The sequence below is a fragment of the Nicotiana sylvestris genome, chromosome 8 (genome assembly GCF_000393655.2).
Source record: "Nicotiana sylvestris chromosome 8, ASM39365v2, whole genome shotgun sequence".
Classification (NCBI taxonomy): domain Eukaryota; kingdom Viridiplantae; phylum Streptophyta; class Magnoliopsida; order Solanales; family Solanaceae; genus Nicotiana; species Nicotiana sylvestris.
Genome location: NC_091064.1, coordinates 3723897 through 3745636, shown reverse-complemented (window position 1 = coordinate 3745636; position 21740 = coordinate 3723897). Strand labels below are relative to the sequence as shown.

The 21740-nt window shown below is 31.9% G+C and overlaps 1 protein-coding gene and 1 non-coding gene across 2 annotated transcripts; one reads left to right on the top strand and one right to left on the bottom strand.

Moving 5' to 3' along the window:
- Positions 1-10719: 10719 nt before the first annotated feature.
- LOC104228182 (probable aminotransferase TAT2) lies at positions 10720-20347 on the bottom strand. The gene is made up of 8 exons (XM_009780594.2): positions 20191-20347; positions 14641-15014; positions 12971-13310; positions 12390-12608; positions 12239-12298; positions 11833-11988; positions 11656-11749; positions 10720-11144 (listed from the first exon to the last, which is right to left on the bottom strand). The coding sequence occupies exons 2-8, from the start codon at positions 14967-14969 to the stop codon at positions 11014-11016; spliced, it is 1329 nt and encodes a 442-aa protein (XP_009778896.1). The 5' UTR covers positions 14970-15014; positions 20191-20347; the 3' UTR covers positions 10720-11013.
- Positions 19180-19374, top strand: LOC138876730 (U2 spliceosomal RNA). The gene has a single exon (XR_011402064.1). It is a non-coding gene; the product is annotated as a U2 spliceosomal RNA (small nuclear RNA).
- Positions 20348-21740: the final 1393 nt, after the last annotated feature.

Sequence of the window (21740 nt, the reverse complement as noted above, 5' to 3'; positions counted from 1 at the left end):
AAAGCCTATAAATCAACATTATCAAACATAAATACTATGTTAAATGTATTTGTCTCACAGTTAGAGCCCTATGATAGACTTTTAAGTGTATGCAACTTAGGTTGTGTGTCAAGTACGATATTAGACACAAACAGAAATTCCCAATACAATTACAGCATCATCTATCATTCTTTTGAAGCGGCTAAAGACATCAAAGATATTGAGATGGAATACAGAAAAAAGTGTCTGAGCCTTCCGTAATAAGAAGACAACAACAACAACAACAACAACAACAACAACCCAGTATGATCCCAATTAGTGGGGTCTGGGGAGGGTAGTGTGTACGCAGACCTTACTCCTACCCTAGGGTAGAGAGACTGTTTCCAAATAGACCCCCGGCATCCTTCCCTCCAAGAACTTCTCACCTTCCGTAATAAGAAGGCGAAGGGAAAATTATGGACAAGAGAAGGTACAATTTGAAGCTCTGGCTTATGAAATGCTTTTGTACACTTGTGTCCAGGAGACAGGAGGTCCGAAGAAGTTCAAAAACTGTTCTCAACTCAGCTCACATATGATGAAGAAATCAGAATTACTACTACCATCATCCTGTTTTGTAAGAGTGAGTTCATCGATATATTTATCTTTTGGAAAAGATTACACATTTAAAGCTAAGATGAAATACATCGCCAATTTTTCAACTAAAAGAACAGCCATGTGAAGAAAGTTGATAAATGCAGATAATAGGATCGCTTCCATTGATAAATGCTGATATATCACAACCATACACCCACTAAAGAAAAAGGATTATTCTCGTCTTTCTCGGAGATTTTTTTCACTTCTTATAAGTTTGAACACCCTTGAGTAAATTCCTGGCTTCGCCACTGGCTTCAGTAATAAACAATGACGAAAACTAAAAGTATAAAGCAGCCAACCTCATACGCTGGATACATTAGGTCTCTTTTGCATTTAATTTATAAAAACACTACTATATGTAACCATAGCCTAATCAAGGAGGTCTAATTTATCACAATATTAGAACTGGCACATTTCCTGATTTCTGAGTCTTAAGATCACCAGGACAGCCCGATACACCAAGCATCCCACATTCACACAGGTACAGGAATGGCCACACCCCAAGGAGTATGATGTAGGCAGCTGATCCTCTAGTGAAGCATTAGCGACTGATTTTACAGCTTGAACTCGTGACCTATAGGTCACATGGAGACAACTTTACCGTTGCTCCAAGGCTCTCCTTTAGTTTTACGATCACCTATTTAATAAAATAAATTCGTCTCTTTGGCCCGAAAAATCTTAGCGCATACTAAAATATATAAGTGCAACAACAACAACAAATCCAATTTAATTCCATAAGTTAGGTCTGGGGAGGTACCCCTACCCTGTAAAGATAGAGAGCCTCCTTCCGATAGACCCTCGGCTAATCGGCTCAAGGAACACTAAAATATATAAGTGCATCTTCCCAAAAAGGTGATCGCAAAGTTCATCTGTTCGTACCTTGATCGTTACGAGTAGTGAAGAGGATAGTGCTGGTCTCATCACCGATCAACCATTCAGAAATACTCGTATTACGTAGATGTGGAGACACCGAACGTCCCTTCTGCAACACAGTATTCGATTCCAGAACTTTCACGATCAGCGTATGGCCGTTAGTACCAGGCGTTAAATTCTCCACTTTCACGAAAATCGGCTTCCTTAAACCCGGTTTAGGCTTGTCCTGTGATGAGTTTTCAGCCATTGATTTGATCTGAACTTCACTGTAAATGTAGCTAAAAGAAAAACTGAACCTTTCTCTTTAATGGAGAAAATGTGAATGTGGTATTTGTAGCGTTTTTTTTTCAACTAGTTTTAGTGTACGTGCGTTGCACGTGTATTGTGTGCCTATTAATTAAAAAATTATATAACATATTGAATACGAATGAATTATTATAATAGCAATTGATGTAGAGATATATACAACGATCATTTAAATGAAAAAAAATACTTTATCTGAAAATATAATTGTATTGACATAATTAAATTCTAGGGATAACTTCAAGCTAGAAGTACTTTGGCCATGTTTATGGGAAAATTTACTTTTTTCAGCTTCTACCACTATTCGAAAGTACCTCAAAACACCTTAACTCTCCAAAATAAGCACATTTAAAAAGAAATATTTATCTTTGACTTCCCAAAAACTTGGCCAAACAGACTGGCTTACATATTTGGATGTGAGCAATGTGGTGAGAATCGATATTTTTTTTTGTCTAATTCAATTTGAAGTTTGATCGTCCAATTCGTATAGAGGCGTCAAAAGAACATTAAACAACCAAACTACATTATCTTAACGAATTCATTCTACGAGCTATTGTAGGTTCAAAAACTTTGGGAAAAGAAATATATGGACATATAATATAAGTATATAATGTAAATAATTAAAACATTAAATTAAAAGGAAAAAAAAAGAGAGAGGAGAAATTAAAACACAACCCTAAAATTTGTGAATTCTAATCAACCTAAAACTGCGTGAATCTTCTTTGATTCAAGTATCATAGTATGGTGTGATACAACATATGAACGAATATATAAGATTCAGGTTCACAACTAAAATATATAGGTAAATCATCAATAGCAATAATAAAGAAAGCAACAATTACAACAAGAATATATTAACACAATAATTAAAAAAAAAGGAGAGCGTGAACAAAAGCTCAAACTTCTTATAAACAAATACAGGTAGTAAAAAGTTTATTGTATGCTAACACAAGGTACACATAGAGTTCTTTTGTTTATTAGCTAAGCAAAGAGGTTTAGCTATCCAAGTAATAATGATTCAAAAGTTAAGCCCTATAATTCGAGACATAAACCAGATTTTAGATCAGAAACTTGGAAGAACTATAGAGATCTAAGAGAGGTACTTTGGGAACTTGGAATTTTGTGTATTCACAATCAAATTCATGAATTGCTTGATTTGATGATATTCCTAATATGGAAAAGCCTCCTTAAGGGCGGGTTAGCTTAGTCAATTCGGCCCGAGACGTCGTTCATTGGCAAAACTGCCGTAGGAATTCCGATTTTTCAATAGAACGGAGGCGAACTGATCAATAAGCAAGAGGCCATACTTACTACAAACGAATACACCACAAAATTGAACTGTACTTATGCCTCTCCCGCATCAAGTCCCTCCCCCCCCCCATGTAGGGATTCTATATATTTATGTTTGGAGTGCGCGTGTGTGCCTGTGTCATTGAGTAATTTAAAAAAAAAAAGGATAAATGTTAGTCTCATAAATGTTAGTATATGAGATATTGTGTTTGAGCTATAAAATAAAACACATATATTCCGAAAAAAGGATGAATATTGATCATATATAGTTAACTCAAAAGAAGTTATCCTATAGAAATCCTTCAATTTAAAATCTATTCCTGTTTCATAATTTTATCACTTTCTTTTCAGTTTTAGTAAGAATATGTAAGCCTTGAAGATTTAAGAGTTTTTCTAAAATACGTCTTGGATAGTTATTTTCAAGTTCATCCTAAAGACATAAATAGGGTCAATGAATCGAGAGAAAATAACTTTTTTTATTTTTTTATTTTTTATCTTTGTTCTATTTCAATCAATAAAAAGCACCACTAAAAGCGTTTTTTTGAACGAGCGACATTTCTATCTTATTGGAAATATATTTTAGTAAATAGGATTCTTCTAACTTTCTTTTGAATTGGATATTATGTACTTAGTAGTTAGTACATGGTAATTAATTATATCTTTTGGTCTTATTTTTATTGCTATGATAAAAACATAGTAAATTATTTATAATTTCTTGCCAAATTAAAGATGAAGACAATGTACAACATTCATCAAATTAAAATTTCAAAAACTTTTTGTATCTTTCATATTTAATCTAAAATGGGAAATATAAGATGTTTCTTTGTTTTTAAACTTTTAAGTTGAGAAAGATTTTCAACTTTTGTTGGTAGAAGGTAATTGTAGAGAGACCGATGTTACGCCAAATTATTTATACGATAAATTTATTTATAAGGTAATAACTAATTACATCTAAGCATTAATTGGTAGTATATTAGAAATTATTTTTAACTTGCTATCACAAGTTAAACTCACTATAGTTTTGTAAAAAATACTTATATTGTTAGTACATAGCCATGTCACAACCACCAATACATTAAGAAAAATGCTATAAAAAGATGTTGCGTATTTTTTTTTCCTCAACATATAAAAGTTTTTGAGCTAATATAAAATGAAGAAATATGTAACTCAACAAATTTACTTTTGTAATTCTAAATATAACTATATACTTTTGCATGATTAGGAATAGGAGACACAAATTTAACTACATAGAATGGAAAAAATAAATGAATGGATAATTAGTACGTGGTAAATTTTATATATTTATCGTTTATAGTTGTATTAAGCTTTAACGGATAAATGTATTAATAATTCATTTATTTAGTCTAAACTGATACCAAAATAAGAAAAGAAATGGACAAAAACTTGGGACAAGCAAGATAACTACGTTTCGCGTTCAGAAATTGAAGTCACCTACAAGGAAATAAATTATATTAATATGCTAATATTTAGGACTTTTTTACTTAGTTCAAATAAGGAATGTTTTGATAAGTACAATTTTAATCAATTTTGAAGTACTACATATTAGGAAAATAACTTAAATTACAATTTTGTCCAAAGTTAAATTTATTTTTAAAGGGTAAAAAAAGCGAACAACATTTCGCTAAGGGCCTTCGTGCTTTTAATATAGTACTAGTCTTGTGGTACACGCGTTGCGCGTGTATCCTATCTAAGTGGATTATTTTGTTAAAAATAACTTAATCATCATGCCAAGTAAACCAAATAGTTCAAAAATATTTTATTTGGGGGGTGATAATTCCTATATATTTTTGATTTTTTAAATATTCCCATCTATAGTTTTCAATTCCTATGAAAATACTCATTTATATATGCTTCCTATTCAATTGATTTTGGTTTCTAGAAACAATTCTTCATTTTGTATTTAAAGAAATATCACCTTAATAAAATTTTAATAAGCAATCAGTGAGTAGGGACTTAATTGTATATGCTATAATTGATTTTATTGGGGAATAAATATTAATTGATAAGTAATTCTCACCAACTATAGGTTCTCATATGACCCAAACTTTTAGGAAAGTTGTTAATTAACCAAAATTCAAGGAAAAGGAATGCCAAGATTTTGCTAATATACCAAAACTTAGAGTAGCAATTTTTAGCTGACCTAAAAAAAGTTGATCAATATTTTTATAGGAATTTGTGCTTTTAAAATAATATAGTTTAGATAGATATAAGAAATTAATAAATATAGAAAGTTTTTTGTTGATTAATTTATTTTTAAAATACATAATTGAATTTCTAAAGAATTAATTTATTGTACATCTATAAATTTATAAAGTCTAATCATTGTTTACTTATTTATCCTCCTTTATATATCTATATTTTTTTTTAAAAAAAAGGGGTAAAAATTATCACTCATGGACATGCTCTCTCGATCTATGTAAGATAATGTACTATTTTTTCATGGATTCCAATTGACCAACACCTAACATTTATTAATTCTTTTATGAAAATAAAGCACTCCTAAACCTAAAAGAAATTAAAAGTGAGAAAATTTTAATGTAATTTTCATGTGTTATTTTTTTATTTTTACAAATATGTTTATATTATATAGTTCAAATAAGAAAGAATTTAATCCACAAAGTTTAGTTGATTTTAAGTCCAAAATATTAAAATATAATTAGATGTATATTCCTAAATATTAGAAAAATAATTAAAAGACTATTTTGTTCGGTGTGGAATCGATATTACAAGAGACAATCTAATTTATAATTTGTTTAAGACGGGCAATTTGGTTGGAATTTATCAATTATACAACATATGAAAAAAATAATATTATTTAATAAGGCTTAGATCAGATGTCTAACTAATTTTCTGTTATGAACCGCATTTGTCCAAATAACCTATATATAATTTATAAATAAATCAGATATGAAATCAGCTAAATCCAAAATATGAAACAAAAATTATATTAAAATTAACATAAGTTTGTGAGATATCAAATATAAAATAAGCCAAGCTAAATAAAAAATATGAAACAAACAATTATATAAAAATTAAAAAAATTTTGTAAGATAAAGAACACATAAATTTAATTACATTCCAGACCAAAACCATTATCAAAAAGAAAGCTTTCCAGAGGATGGCTTACAACACATTAATCTTGTAACAAATGCCTACAAACACCATATACAAATTAAAGACAATGTATAATACAAATTGCTTTTGTATTATATTCAAAGTTCTAATAAAATACGTGAATACAAAATTCAACTACTAATATAATGTTTACAAATGCGTAAATACAAAATTCAACTACTAATACAAATAAGTGCATGCAAAATTCAACTACTAATACAAAGTTTACAAGTTGAATGTAAAATTCAACTATTAATATAAATACGTAATACAAAGCTTCTTGCTCTAGGAAAGAGAAAGCAAAACCATTAGTTTTGTGCTGCTCGAACAAGAATTGTTTTAAGGATGAAACCTAAAAGGAGACTAAATATTAAAAAATAATCAAATGACTATTTTGATCAGTATAAACTTTTTATTTGAAGGGTAAAAAAGACGAACAACATTTCGCTAAGAGCGTTTATGTTTTTAATATAATATAGATATAGATAGATAGATATAGATATAGATTTTCGATTCGAATTCCCTTTCGAATTTTCTATTGTTGGGATTTCAATGTGTTCGAATTCTGATTCTCTGTTTCGTAGGTTCACGAGGAAATGGTGCAGTCAAACTTGTTTATTGACCAAAGATCATTACTATTCGCCACGTGGCTTAAGCTGATTGAGTCTTCTAATTTTGGGCATTTTTTTTCTTAAAGTACTTTTTGGAATTTTTCTACTATGGTCTATGTTCATTTTCTTTATTTTTTTCTTTTTTTTAAAGAAGAAATTTTAATTATGGTGTAAATTAGGTATTTTATTGTATTTTCTTTCTGTTTTGACACGTGTCACGATATTATTGGTGCGTGATATTACACATATTTTGAAAAGTTAGTCAACAAAAAGATGGTGTGTACTAGATACACTTTACAAAGGTTATGTGTGTAATGTTATTATTATCCACAGAAAGTGTGTAAGGAGGATTTGGGTCATAGATCAGGTGGCAACTTATGTAATTTGCCTATATTAAAACAATTAAATCAATCATAGTTATAGGTATTCTTGTATTGGGCTTGCTCAAGAGGCGGACCTAAGATTTAGAGATAGTTGGTGCACATTCACAGGGGCGGATCTACCATGTAAAATATGATTCACGTGAACCTGTGGTCCTCGGGTTAAAGTATAGATATGATGTATATAATTTGGCGAAAATAGGTATATATACTTGATGGAACCCATGGTCAAAAGAGACCAAGTGGTGCATTGGTTTTGGTCTCTTATTTCCAATAACCTAAGGTCAGGGGATCAAATCTACATTCAATCAAAATTTACTTTATATATAAGCTTTTTTACTTTTAGCTCGTGTCAGAAATTAATTATATTCGATAACCGAAAAGTATATAAAATTTGTATAATTGTGTATATAACATACAAAATGTGTATATATATACAAAAAAATATGTATTTTTCGACTATTATTTTGAAACCGGCTATACAATATCATTTTTCCTTGTATATATAAGGTGTCCTACTAAATCACTATTTTGAAATTATATATATATATATATATATATATATATATATATATATATATATGAAATTTTGCCGAACTTTATAGGTGCCGGTGACCCCTCGTTCTATAATATAGGTCCGTCTCTACCTATCAGTCTCTTTCGGATGATGAAATAACCTCACCAAAATAATCGTGCTAAGCATTCTTCAGGCGTGGCTTATTATGACTGCCATGCACAAAATAATCAAGAATTCTCACAAAAATAACGTTTATGTAGGAAGAGTCTAGTGTTTAGATAAGCCTATTTCAGATTGAGTTTAAGTTCTATGTAAGGGTTTTAAAATATTTACACAATCAGGACAATCATGTAATTACGGGTAATCTCTTGATAAGCATTAATTGGTATTTGGTTAAAATGGTAACTAGCCTCATATCACATGTTAAATTTATTGATAAAAAAAAATTTACACAATCTCTGGTTGTGCTCATTTAGGGGGCATTTGCATTTATACACACTTTTTGTGTCACGTTTTAACTTGTGATCGCTTTGCAAAAAAAAATTGCAAGCGTACCCTTTTTTCGCATAACTTCAGCATACAGGGCTGAAATAGCAAAGGCAATCACGCAAAACTTCAGCATTCTAGTAGTCGGGCCTGAAGTTCAGCTCTAGAGCTGAAGTTTTTGTTTTTTAACTGGCGAACTTTTTGTTTTTGTAACTGGCGAACTTCAGCTCTAGAGCTGAAGTTTTTGTTTTGTAGCTGGCGAACTTCAGCTCTAGAGCTGAAGTTGTTGTTTGTAGTTTTTGTTTTGTAACTGGCGAACTTCAGCTCTAGAGCTGAAGCACCACAATTAGTAGTGATTTTTTAAGAAAAATAGTGTACATCTTCTCAGCTCAAACACGAATAAACATACAAAAACTCCAAAATTTTATAGCTCATCCTACTGGTAACTTAAAAAGACTAATTTGTTGTAAATTTGGAGCAGAAGTACAGCTGCCGAACTGTTCAATTAAAAAAAATTGACATTATAACTAAAGCAGCGTTGCTTCTGGAGATAAATACCAGTTTGTTTTGTAACTTGAAGAAGAAAACGAAGGAAGAGAAGGAGGAGGAGAAATGAGACTGGAGTTATTTAAAAAGTGGGTACAAGTTAAAAGTTTTTAAAAAAATGGGTATAGGTTAAATGGGGGCGACCAAATAGGGCGCCCCGTGCAATTTTTACTCATTTAGGCTAGGGTTGTCAAATTTGGCCCAAGCTCATATGACCTACCCAACCCGCCTAAGGTTGGGTTAGGTATTGACCTACTCATTTATTAAACTCAGCCCATCTTGATCCAACCCAACTTAACCAATTTAAAATTGGAAAAATGACACTGTATAGCCGCTCTCAAAATAATAGCCGAAATATATTTTTTTATATATATATTTTATGTATATATATATATATATATACATTCCGTATGTTATATACAAAAATTATACAAATTTATACACTTTTTTGGCTACCGAATGTAAATAGTTTCTGGGGCAAGCTAAAAGTGAAAAAAGCCTTTTAAAGTTGGCTAATTTTTAGTCAAATTGATCCATAAGTAACTTTGCCAAATTATCTTAGAAATAATTCTTCTTTGTTTGATAACAAAAGAACAAAAGTCTTATTTAGCATTTATATACTCCCATAAGAAAATAACACATATTAATTAAAGTTTAGTAAAAGTTGGGGGATTGAGCTATGACCCTATTTTAGTCCAACTTGACGCAGCTCATCTCAGTCAAGTAACTTTTGGGCGGGTCAAATACATCTCATCTCTGCCCAAGTAATTTTTGGGCGGGTTATTTGACCTGCTCATTTAGTCACTCAGCCCATTTTGACCCGCTCAAAATCGCCCCAAATCACCTATTTAACACCCGATGCCTAACAACTTTTTTCTATGGATATAAGGCTTTAATTGATAGAGGTAGAGGAAGTACTAGACTCATTGGAAACTTGATGGGGATGGTGGGTGAAGGTGTGGCCCCAACCCTTTTTCTTATTCATTAGCCCCGAAAAGCATGTGGAAAGTTGGAAGAATTAATAGCCTGTTTGGCAAGCTTCTAAAATCTGCTTATTTTGAGAAATGTTTTTTTTTTAAAGTGTTTTTCAAAAAAGTACTTTTGGTGAGAATCGGTTTGTGTTTTGTTAATTAATTTGAAAAACACTTTTGAGCAATAATTAGTGTTTTGCCAAGCCTTTGAAAACTTCTTTTAAGTGTATTTTTTTCAAAAGTGCTTCTCAGAAAAATGCTTTTGGAGAGAATCTACATTTTTCTGCTTCTCAAAAACTGTTTCTGCTTCTCCTCAGAAACACTTTTTTTCCTTCTAAAAGTTTGGCCAAACACCTCAATTTTTAGTCAAAAGCACTTTTGGTCCCAAAAAAAGCTTGCCCAAACAGGCTATAAGAGAGGGAAAGTGATCCATTCCTCCTTACTGGTAAATGCTCCTTCCAATGTGTTTGTTGGGTAGCTTTAGGTAGTTCAATTGTTGCAATAGTCTATCTTTTTATGGGTATATTGTATGCAATTAGGTAAAAATATTCATGCATCTTAGGCTCTTGCTTTGAAGAGGCTTTGACAAAGAACTCGGCATTCTCGCTTATCTTATTAAGACTCACTTGTCTTTCGGGCTTGAGCCTACTACCAAAGATCCCGAAGAAAAGGTGATGCCCAATAGGGGAAGACTATCTTTCTCATTATCTTTAATAAGTAAAGTAGGCTACCAGTCATGTATAAGTTTTAGAAGCATAATTCATGTATGCAATGCATGAGATCCCACAACCAGTCAAATAAAACAACAACAACCTAGTAAAATCCCATAAGTGAGGTCTGAAGAGGGTAGCGAGTACGCAGACCTTACCCCCTACCCGATGAGGCAGAGAGGCTGTTTCCAAAAGACTTTCAATTCAGGAAGACGGAAAGAAAATAAGAAGAGACATTATATCAGTACTGTCAACAGAAACCATAAAAATAGCAGCAGCATCACAAAAACCATAAAATAGATGACATGCAATACAACTCAAAATCAATAGTAATTACATATTTCATTTTTGGTATGTGTAATTCAGGTTTTTCTTGCACATTATTACGTACATGATTGGCAGTTGAATGTGTTTGTAACTTGCCATGTAATCAACCTATAAAATTAATATAGACAAGTATATTCATAAATCAATAAATTGTTATAACTTGCACTATGACTGTGACTAAGCAATCCAACTGTAGCTATAGGTGCTCAGCAGAGAAGAAGATCGATTACAAGGATCGCTTACTAAGTAGAATCAACAATGACCATTTTCTTGATATGAATGCCTTTGACAGAACGATTTGAGCCGTCCTAGTGCTTCCTCAAGAGAAGACGGATCCGCTGCAAAGGTTATTCTAATCCAGTTTTTGAGACCCACAGCGAGTCCTGCAAATGTTTTGTCCAAAGAAAGAAGAAGAATTAACCTAAATAGTCGCCCACTCAACCTCTTAAACTAGAAATAGTCGGCAGATATATAATATGTGTATAACCGTATATAATCAGATATCAGTGTATAATCTATGTATAGCGGCTCGGAAAAGTAAACAGCAATCCAGCCAACTGTTTTGTAAAAATCCAAGTAAGACATCATCTTGATATTTCAATAATATGCATGCTCATTTATATCTCCGAAAGCCTTGGAGCAACGATAATCAGCCATTGATGCTTGCATCAGGGTAGACTGCCTACATCACACCCCCTTGGGTTGCGGCCCTTTCCTGGACCCTGCATAAAAGTGGAATGCTTCGTGCACTGGGCTGCCCGTTTTTTCATTTATATCTCCAAACAATTATTTCCTGAACTATTAGACTTCCTCTTATTTTTGTTCTCTTTCGTGTTTGTGGTTTTACTTTTTCACTACTACGACCATCATTCTTACTAAATTGTTAATTCTTACCTGGAAGGAGTATAACAGATTCTTCTTTCGCCAGTTTGAAACAGAAGTCAATATCATCGCTAATGTCTGTTAAAAGCGATAGATTCAGCTTCACCTGCATATATTAGAGAAATTGTTTTAAGAAGGAGAGCATGTCGCGGATAAATTTATAGGTGTTTGATTTCTCTTACTGCTTACCATTACGGCCATTGAGCCTTCTGGTTTATGTGGACAGCTAATACAAGGAATCTCCTTTATCTTTTCGCAACAAATGCCAGCTGTCCACTTCAACAAGTTAATAGTCTTCCTGAAGAAAACTTCTTCGGTTTGCTGAATAATGCAAGGGACCGCCGCCTTCAACATCAACGGTTGTTAGTATCAGGTTATTGGCGCAGATATTAAATGGCTTGCCTAAAATTCTGATATGGGATAGCTATTGCAACCAAATATCTGATAAATATAATCCCAAATTTTATCCTGGAATTAATATCCTTGTCCTGATAACCAAACGACCCCTAATTGTATTTATGAGTTATCATATCAATAGCCAAAACTCTACGACGCTTTAGACATATAATAACAATATGAAGGATTAAATGTAAACCTGTATAAAGGTAGCTGGACCTCCGCAAATGTCACAATACTTCTTAATGCGCTCAACAAACTGACAAATCAATTCCATAGAAAAGTCGTGTTATTGCTGATATACCATAATTGATCCCTAAGTACTTGATTATGCTGTGTTTAGTACAAACCTTTGGATTTTTGAAGGTGCCATTGGGATCATTTGTGACAAGCCAACCGAGCCGCCATCCAGGAACTAACCATCGCTTAGATAAAGAACCAAGAGTAAGCACGGGAGCAATGGCGCCAAAAACTCCCATCGACACAAATGGTTTAGCTCCAAAAGCAAGGTGCCCGTATACTTCATCCGCAATCACTATGGTCCTAAGCTTCTTAGCAGTTTCTGCAATCTGATATTAACACACAAAACAAATTCTCAGAACTAATGCATACTGAGGAAAAGAATAGTACTCCACACGTTTCAATTTCTATGTCTTACTTTCCTTTTTCAGTCTGTTTCAAAAGGAATGTCGCCTTTCTATATTTAGTAAATTCTTAATTTCAACATTCCCATGTTACCCTTAATGACACTACTATGTTTAAGACCACAGAATTCAAAGCGTATTTTGGTATGTTATACACACCTTTAATTTAAGACGACAAAATGCAAAAAAAATTCTTTACATTCTTAAACTTCATGCCCAGGCAAACTAAGACATGAAATAAAACGGAGGAAGTAATCGTTGTGTGTAAAAAGAGTACTAAGAGCAACCTCTTGAAGATGCTGATAACTATAAACATTTCCACAAGGATTCCCAGGATTTATAACAACTATGCCAATTGTGTTACGATCTGCAAGAGCTTCAACAGCTTTGAGATCAACCTCCCAGCCCTTGTCCGGAACAAGATCAAAGTATCTAACTTCGATGTGTCTAAAGGCAGCACAAAGTGCATAAATTGGGAAACCAGGCCTTGGTAGTAATATGTTAGCACCGGGGCGAGCCAGAATTGACAAGGCTATTTCAATGGCTTGAGTGCAACCAGCTGTGACATAAACATCATCTGCACATAATTTTTCTGGAAGGTCACGCGACAAATAATCTGCAATTGCCCTGTTCGATCAATAACATGCAACAACGAATTAAAATTAAGGAACCAAGTGGTAAAAGACAAAAATAAAGTAACTTCATTGAACGTTCAGAACTTCAATTCAAGAAAAAGAAAAGGAACAGAAAGGGGAAAAGAAGTTACTACCTCCTAATATTTTCTGCAATCTTTTTATGTTTTTGCGCATAAGACGGACTGTTAATAACCTTAATCATAAGAGTATTTGTCTAAACTACCATTTATCTCTCATTAAATATCTCACTTAATTAACATTGCACTAACTAGAACAGTATAGGTAAATTTGGAAAGAAGCATTATTACTTCTTGTTTTTCTAAAACCTCAAATATTTTGAAACAAATTCAGATTGCACTAATATTTGGGACCAAAGGGAGTAACAAATATCGAATGCCCACAGTAATAACAAGAAAAGCTCATACTTTTCCTAATTGTATATATTTGCAGTATAATTGAAGGCGAATTAAGGTTATGGCCTAGTGGTCAATCAATAAAGTGGATTGAGACATGAAGTCTCATGTGCAAATACGCTGAGCAGAAATATTAGATGATTTCTTATCATCTATCCAAACCTTGACGGACAAAGTTACTCGATACCTAATGAGAGATAGTAGATACCTCGTGTAATTAATTGAGGTACATGCAAGCTGGCCAAGAACATCATGGTTTTTAAAAAAAAACGAAGGAGAATTGAGGTGAGTGTACATTACTAAAACGTCAAATATTTTGAAACAAATTCAGATTATCAAAACGACTAATATTTGGGACCGGAAGGAGTAACAAATATGGAAAGCCTATAGAGTAACAAGAAAAGCTCATATTTTGCCTAATTGTATATATCTACTTTGCAGTATAATTGAAGGAGAATTCTGTCCAAGCTTTGGTGGACAGAGTTATCCTGTGTTGGCGGGAGGTAGCATGTAGGGCGAAGCTATACTTTGGTAAGGGTGGTAGGATTACACAGTGTATATAGGTAAAATATTAGATTTTAGAGCTTTATAACATATATCGAACACCCTTTGTCGGAAGCATTTTTTTACTTTTTTAAGTTTGAATACCGAAGGGAGCCTTGGCGTAACTGGTAAAGTTGTTGTCATATGACCAGGAGGTCACGAGTTCCACCCGTGGAAACAACCTCTTGCAAAAATAGATAGACCATTGGTCTGGTCCTTCCCCGGACCCCGCATAGCGCGAGCTTAACACCGAGCTGCCTTTTTTTAAAATTGAACAAAATAGGAGAAATTCCTGGCTTCGCCGAGCTACACACAGACTGACCCGACGAAGGTAAAACTGAAAAACAATTGAGGTGAAAACATTACCTTCTGGTTTGAGGAAGGCCAACAGTAGGAGAATAACCATTGAATTTGTGAGAAGCAAGAGTTTCAAGAACAGCATTTTGTGCAACATCAGGAGAATGGAAACAAGAATAAGCTGTAGGATCACCCATTCCCAATGATATAACCTTCTTCCTCCTCATATTCTTCTTGAATTTTCCACCATTTTCTTCATCTTCATCTTCAGCTGTTTCTACATTAGCCATTAATAATCCAAGAATGCCTTTGATTGTAATATTATTTGGGGTTTCAATTTCTTGGTTGTTAACTCCGTCACTCAAATTTGCTTTCACTTTCACTCCATTGGTCTCCATTTTTTTAGTTGAAATTTCAGCTCAATTTGAAATTACTCTTCAGCTCTGAAATTGGAAATTTGGTTCGTTAAATAGAGAGACAAAAAATGATAGTCTAAATGATAGCCACTCGTTTTAGACTTCTAGAGCTTCACGCTCTATTTTTTGTTTTTAACCCTTCCAAATCTTGAAACTCTCTAATTCAATTAATTCATACTCGAATCATTTTATATTCTTATATTAGAAATACGGTCACTAAATTATTTGAAATTATTGAATATAGTTATTTTTCTTTGTAACAAGAAATTCAATTGTTACTATTGCACGCTTATAATCACCGAACCAGATTTATTGGTTTTGTCGGTAGAAAATATTGACTTGGCAGTCCACGTATACTTTTGGACTATATAAAATAATTAACACCAAAATAAAATATAAAAATTAACCCATACACCCAATCCATCTCGATCCGATTTGTTTATATTTATATGCTTTGTTCGGGTATTAATTATTCTATATGGTCCAAACATCTATGTAGACTGCCAAGTTCACATTTTTCACTAGGTTTATATGCTTTGTTCGGGTATAAATTATTCTATATGGTCCAAACATCTATGTAGACTGCCAAGTCCACATTTTTCATTGAAAAAATTAATAAATTTGGTTGAGTGATCATCAGAGTGCAATTCGGATAGTTAAGTGACTTTCTTGTTACAAATGAAATAAAAGTAACTTTATTCCATAATTTTATATTGTTCAGTGACCATCTGAGTAATGAACTCACGAAATTCACTACTTCAATTAATTCATATTCGGATCGTGCCAATCTATTATGAGATAAAACATTTTCTACCAAAATATCTCTATTTTAAAGGCTCAAATTTTGAGACTTTTACCATCCCACTACATCTCTCTTGATTTCAGTAGAGCGCACGTATAAGCTCACAAATTCGATCATTTCAAATTCGTATTGTATATACCTACTATAGGATTAAACGCTTCTTATCAAGAAGTTCTTCAAATTTAAAGCTCAAGTTATAAGGGTCTTAACTATCTCATCATATTATTTGGTAGAGTGAATATATAGCAAAAATAACATTATATAAACGCTCTCAAAATAATAGTCGAAAAAATATATTTTTGTATAATTTTTTTTATTTTTGTATGTTATATACAAAAAATATACAAAATTTATATATTTATGCAGCTATTGAATATAATAATTTCGATCGCGGACTAAAAATGATCTTTCCACGAACATATAGGAGACAAAAGTTAAACCAAACATTTTTTAGGTTGGCATTGGTGGATGAAATTAAACAAACAAAAAATTTAAATTTAAATTCTGCCAAAATTGCTTGAACTGAAAAAAGATCCGTGTTCTAAGTGGGGCCCAGTTGGATACTTGTCGATATCTATATGTGGGACCCATAGGATACTAGGAAACTGTCCGTATTCTCTGACGCTGTGTGGTTAAAAGTTCCCCACGCGCCCGGATGAGAGCTCTATACTCTTCGTGGTGTTGAAAATTATTTTGATTATAATTAAGAAATTTGGTGATTTATAGCCTGTTTGGTCAAGCGGGAAAAATCAGCTTATTTTGAGAAGTGCTTTTGGAGAGAATCAGTTTGTATTTGGCTAATCAGTCTAAAAAAGCACTTTTGAAAATAATTTGTGTTTGGCCAAGCTTTTTAAAAAGTGCTTTTAAGTATCAAATTACGAATAAGGACATGAATAGATTTACTTAATAATTAATATTATAAGCAAATAAATAATATCAAAATTTTTTTATTACATGCAATATTTAAAAAAAAATCATTTTATTTAAGTAAAATATGAAAATAAAATTAAAAAGTACTTAATTCTTTTAATATAAGTTAAATATATTAAAATTCCTTCAACAAATATAAAAACATTCACCCATAAAGACACTATATATTAGAAAGTTTCCTAAAAATAAGAAGAAATATTTATAAATTAATATCCTAAGTATTAGGTTTAAGGGTTATTTTGGTATATACTATATTTTGTTAAGGGTATTTTAGGTAAGAAGAAAAGCCAAAACTGCTTCTGCTTCTGCTTTTGGAAAGAAGCTACTTTTTTCTGCTTCTCTGAAACTGTTTCTGCTTCTTCCCAAAAATACTTTTTTTCCCAAATAAGCTTGGCCAAACACCTCAAATTAGGGAAAAAAGTGCTTTTGGAAAGAAAAAAAATACTTTTTTTTGTCTTGAGAAGCTGGGCCAAACAGGCTATTAGAATACTTTTCAACGTGTATTATTTTGCCTCGATTAATTATACTGATTTTCTTACTTTTTCTTTTGAATATTAAACAGTTTTTAACATACGATATATATATATATATATATATATGTTATGTACTTTTTATTTATAAACTTTACCTTATTTATATAAAAATTAAAATTTTGTGGAGCTTATTCCCTGGCTGATAAACGTTTTAAAACAGTGTTTAATCAGATAGAATATTCATGGATTGTGTAAAATACACTAAAAATGTATAAAATGTTAATAAGTAAAATCAATTTAATATTTAGGCACCAAAACATATGTATTACAATAATATATTAAATTATCAAATAGATCAAGCATATTACAAAAGATATAATCAAATATTTCAAAAAGGTAAAGAAGAAATATGTTTAATTTTAGAGCACAGAGTAAGCACCTTAACGTTTTTAAAAAAAATTATATGAACGTATTAATATTTGTTACTTAACCATGATCAAGTCATATATATTTCTACTTTAATTTTTACTTATCAAACCAATTTTGTATCTTAATACGTACTTTCCTCCCTCAAGATTAATGAATTAGGGTAAATAATAGTGCATTATATATTTTCAATATAGATGTCATTAAAGATGATTGGTTGACTAAGGGCCTATTTGGCCATAAAAAAAAGATGCCTTTTTTCGAAAAAAAATCTTCTTTTTTTGAAATCAATATTTGGCCATGAAATTTTCGATTTTTACTTAAAGATGAATTTTGAAATTTTAAAAATTTGAAAAACTTTAAAAAAAAAATTCAAAATTTTTACTTCAGATCACTCACAAAAATTCAAAAAACCCCAAAATTATATTCATGTCCAAACAAAACTCTAACTTTCAAATACCATTTTCACTTGAATTTTTTGTTCACTTTTTTTCGAAATTTTATATTCACTTTTTTCCGAAAGATGATTGGTTGACTAAACTCCAATCGCTCAGACATTCTTTATTGTGAGGGCACATTTTTTCGATTATTAGAAAAGAACAAAAATTTTCTGTCAATTCATATGTCGATCTAACTTAAGGAACATAAACAATTCAATTTTAGATTAATTGAGGGGTGAAACTCATTTAAGTTGTCTACGTAACAATTACTTCCAATAGATGAGTTTGGCTTCTAAATATTTGCTAAGTTGAACGAGTAAAAACGACAGAAAGGAATTGAAGCTGCCTTTTATATATAAAACACTTCAAGGGCGGAATTAGGGTTTAAATTTTATGGGTTCGATCTTTAAAATTATTAATATTTAGCTAGTTATATTTCTAAAATTATGAATTCATAATTAATATTTACTAAAATTTTAATAAATTTTTATACATAAATTATTATTTCGCGTCTAAATTATCGAGTTCATATGAATCCAATACCTCAGAGCTACAACAAGTATTCCTCTTGTTGTGTAGCTTAAGCTTAACAAAAGAAATATTTATAGTCAAGTAAAAAGAGAAAAGAACTATAAGACTTTTGAACTTGTAGTATAAAATAAGATATATATATATATATTTTGTGTAGTTATAAAACATTGCATAAAGATAAATTATTTTCAAATAAGGAAAGGAGTCATTCTTTTTGGCACGGACTAAAAAAATAGGTTCACATAAATTGAAACGAAGAGTATTGAATATATATAGAAAATTATACTATGTATAGAGATCAAAATTTACTTTGAATAAATATATAGTATTAAATTTTGAACACCCGTTATAAAATTCCTGATTTCGCCACTAAATACACCCACATAAAACTGTAATAAGTCCTTAATGTAAACATGGTGCTTGTTTTAACTATGGAAGAGAAATTATTTTCTAGTAAAAGTTATCGAGGTACTAAAAAAATTATACTATCTCTTTTTGGAACATATGAGAACTACTTTAAGATTCGGCCATTTGTCGCTCCGATTCGTATAAGGGAAAAAACTTCTTTAAAAGAACAACTATTCAAATGCATACATTTCTCGGCCTTTTGGCAAAGATCAAGTGTAGTATCTATTTTTATCAGTTTAATATATGATGAGTGAGACATCAGCCCACACGATATTAACTCAATTTTTTAAGAGAAATGTCCATTAGAGTAGCTTGTTATCCGGGCCTTCACGCATCGCTTAGGCGTTGCACTACAGCCCAGGCCTGGAGCCAGGGGCGGATGTATAGGTAAAATGACGGAGCACATGAACCCATGGTCTTTCGGCAAAATTAAATATTTTATGTACATATTTTTAAAAATTGATATAATATTAACTGTTGGCACCCATGCTCCAAGAAGGTTGAACGGGGCACTTGGTTGAAAGTTGTGTTATTATCTAGAGGAATAACGATCAATTCCACCCAATACATTTTTTCTTCCTTTTTTTTTAATTATGCACTCATGTACTAAAAATCCTAGATACGCCTATGCCTGGAGCACCCCCAAAAAAAAAACTATTCAAATGCAACTTTAGTTTGTCTTCAAAGTTAACCATGCAGGGGCGGGTCTAAAGGTGTGAGTATGGGTTCCCGAGAACGCAGTAGCTTTTGGCTAGATCCCGTATTTGTATTAAGAAAATCATTCAATGTATAAGAATATTTAGTTGGGAACCCAGTTCTTTAGTCTGGTTATTATAATATATTAATTTAAAATCGATGTAGGAACTCATAAACTAAAAATCCTAGATCCGCCCCTGTAACCATGTGTATCAAATCTAATCGTTGAAACAAAGCAAATTTAACCATGTTATTATCATTTCATCAATATTGATGAGGATAATATGATCTAAAATGTAAATAGACATTTAACATAATAACTACACCTTTTCTCAAAGCTATAAATTTAATTCCAGCATAATATTAAACGTCTATCGTAAACTGTTTTTTTCTTTTAATACAAAGTAAAACTAAGACTAAACTCTATAGTATTATGTTAAAAACAAAAAGGTGATATTTCATTTTAGTAAGCATTATTCTTCCAGTAGAAAACATACCTGTAAGTAGAAGTAGATGAAACTTTGTCGAGAAATGCAATTGTAGCAACCTTAGCAGTTGTGTGAAATTGTGGCTGCCCATTCCCCGTATATATATAGAGAGAGAGTTTTGAGGTACTGGATAGATCTGGATCCAAACTTTTGATGCAAAAAATAATTTATGTGTAAAAAATTATTATAATTGAAATAAAATAATTGAAATGAACTTGTAACTTTGAAAAATAGTGAGTTCAAACCTAAAACCTTAAAAATTGATCTCACTAAGAGTGTGTTTGGTATGAATCCCGAAAAATGATTGATTTTATTACTTATTTTTACTTGTCTGGTTGGTGAATGAAAAACTTTTTTCAAAAAATATTTTATGCTACTTTTCTTACCCCTTCCTCTTCCCCCAAATCCCTATGTATTTTTCTTCGTACCAAACACACTCTAAATCTCCCAAGTTTTTGGATAATAGAGATACATAGGATTAGAAAGACACATAGTAATGTGAGTCAGCAGTTATGCAGATGAGGATGACAAGTCTCACATGAAGACGTCTCTGCCTGTTCGTAGATGAGGAGAAAGATAGCAAAATGAGTTGGAAAAATAGAATTTGATGACTATAGCCATAGAGAATATTTCCCTCAAAAAATATTCAGAAAACAATTCTATTTTGTTAGTATATTATATTTGTAAAATAATTCTGGAGAAAAAAAACAATATATAAACAGAAATGTAGAAGAAACAAAAATTAATTCGAGTCCGCTGAATAATTCACAGTGTTTAATTATAAGTTTCGTCTTCTAACCTGAGAATGAATAAAGAATTCTTGGCACAGAGAATATTGTTATGTCGAGGAAGAGGCAAACCCAAAAATAAAGAAGATAAAGAACACCAAATTTAACGTGGAAAACCCTTCAAATCGAAGGTAAAAACCACGGGATCACAAAGATCCAAAAAAACTCCACTATAACAATAAGATGGTTACAAAAGTTCTCCAAATTGGCTACACAACAAGTGTCAAACACGGAGTAGCAACAAGAGCAACAACTAATCAATTGAAAAAAGAGTATAATCCACAAAAATAAAGTTGATGTTCGAGGCTCGAAATAAGATGCTATGAGCCTCCAAATCCGATCTTCACCGTTCAAATCTAAGACCAAGAGGTTACGAACACTCAATCACAATTGCAGCCCGATCCAACATTGTTCTCGTTATTTTCAGCTTTCTTTCCTTCTCTAGTGTCTTGATTCAACTTGCGGCAAAACCTTTTGATGTGTCCTTTCTTGCCACAGTGGTTGCATGTAATATTATAGTATTTGGACCTTGACTTACTTCTACTTTTACCTCTATTCCTTGAGCCTCTTGTTCTATCTCTCCCCCGGTCTTCTGTAACCAATATATCTACTTGTGAGGACGAACCCTAAGATTTTCTCCTTACTTCCTCGTTCAACACACCACTCTTGGCATATTCCATGGTCACCTTACCTACAGGAGCTGAATTTGTCAAAGAAACATGAAGAGTTTCCCAAGAGTCTGGCAGAGTATTAAGAAGTCAAAGTCCTTGT

Excerpts from the sequence above, each read along its gene's own strand:
- LOC104228182 (XM_009780594.2), bottom strand. The coding sequence starts at position 14,969 with ATGGAGACCAATGGAGTGAAAGTGAAAGCAAATTTGAGTGACGGAGTT. Across the intron at positions 12,299-12,389 it reads GCACCTTCAAAAATCCAAAG|TTTGTTGAGCGCATTAAGAA; the intron begins GTTTGTACTAAA and ends TTGATTTGTCAG. Across the intron at positions 11,750-11,832 it reads AAGGCTCAATGGCCGTAATG|GTGAAGCTGAATCTATCGCT; the intron begins GTAAGCAGTAAG and ends TAATATATGCAG.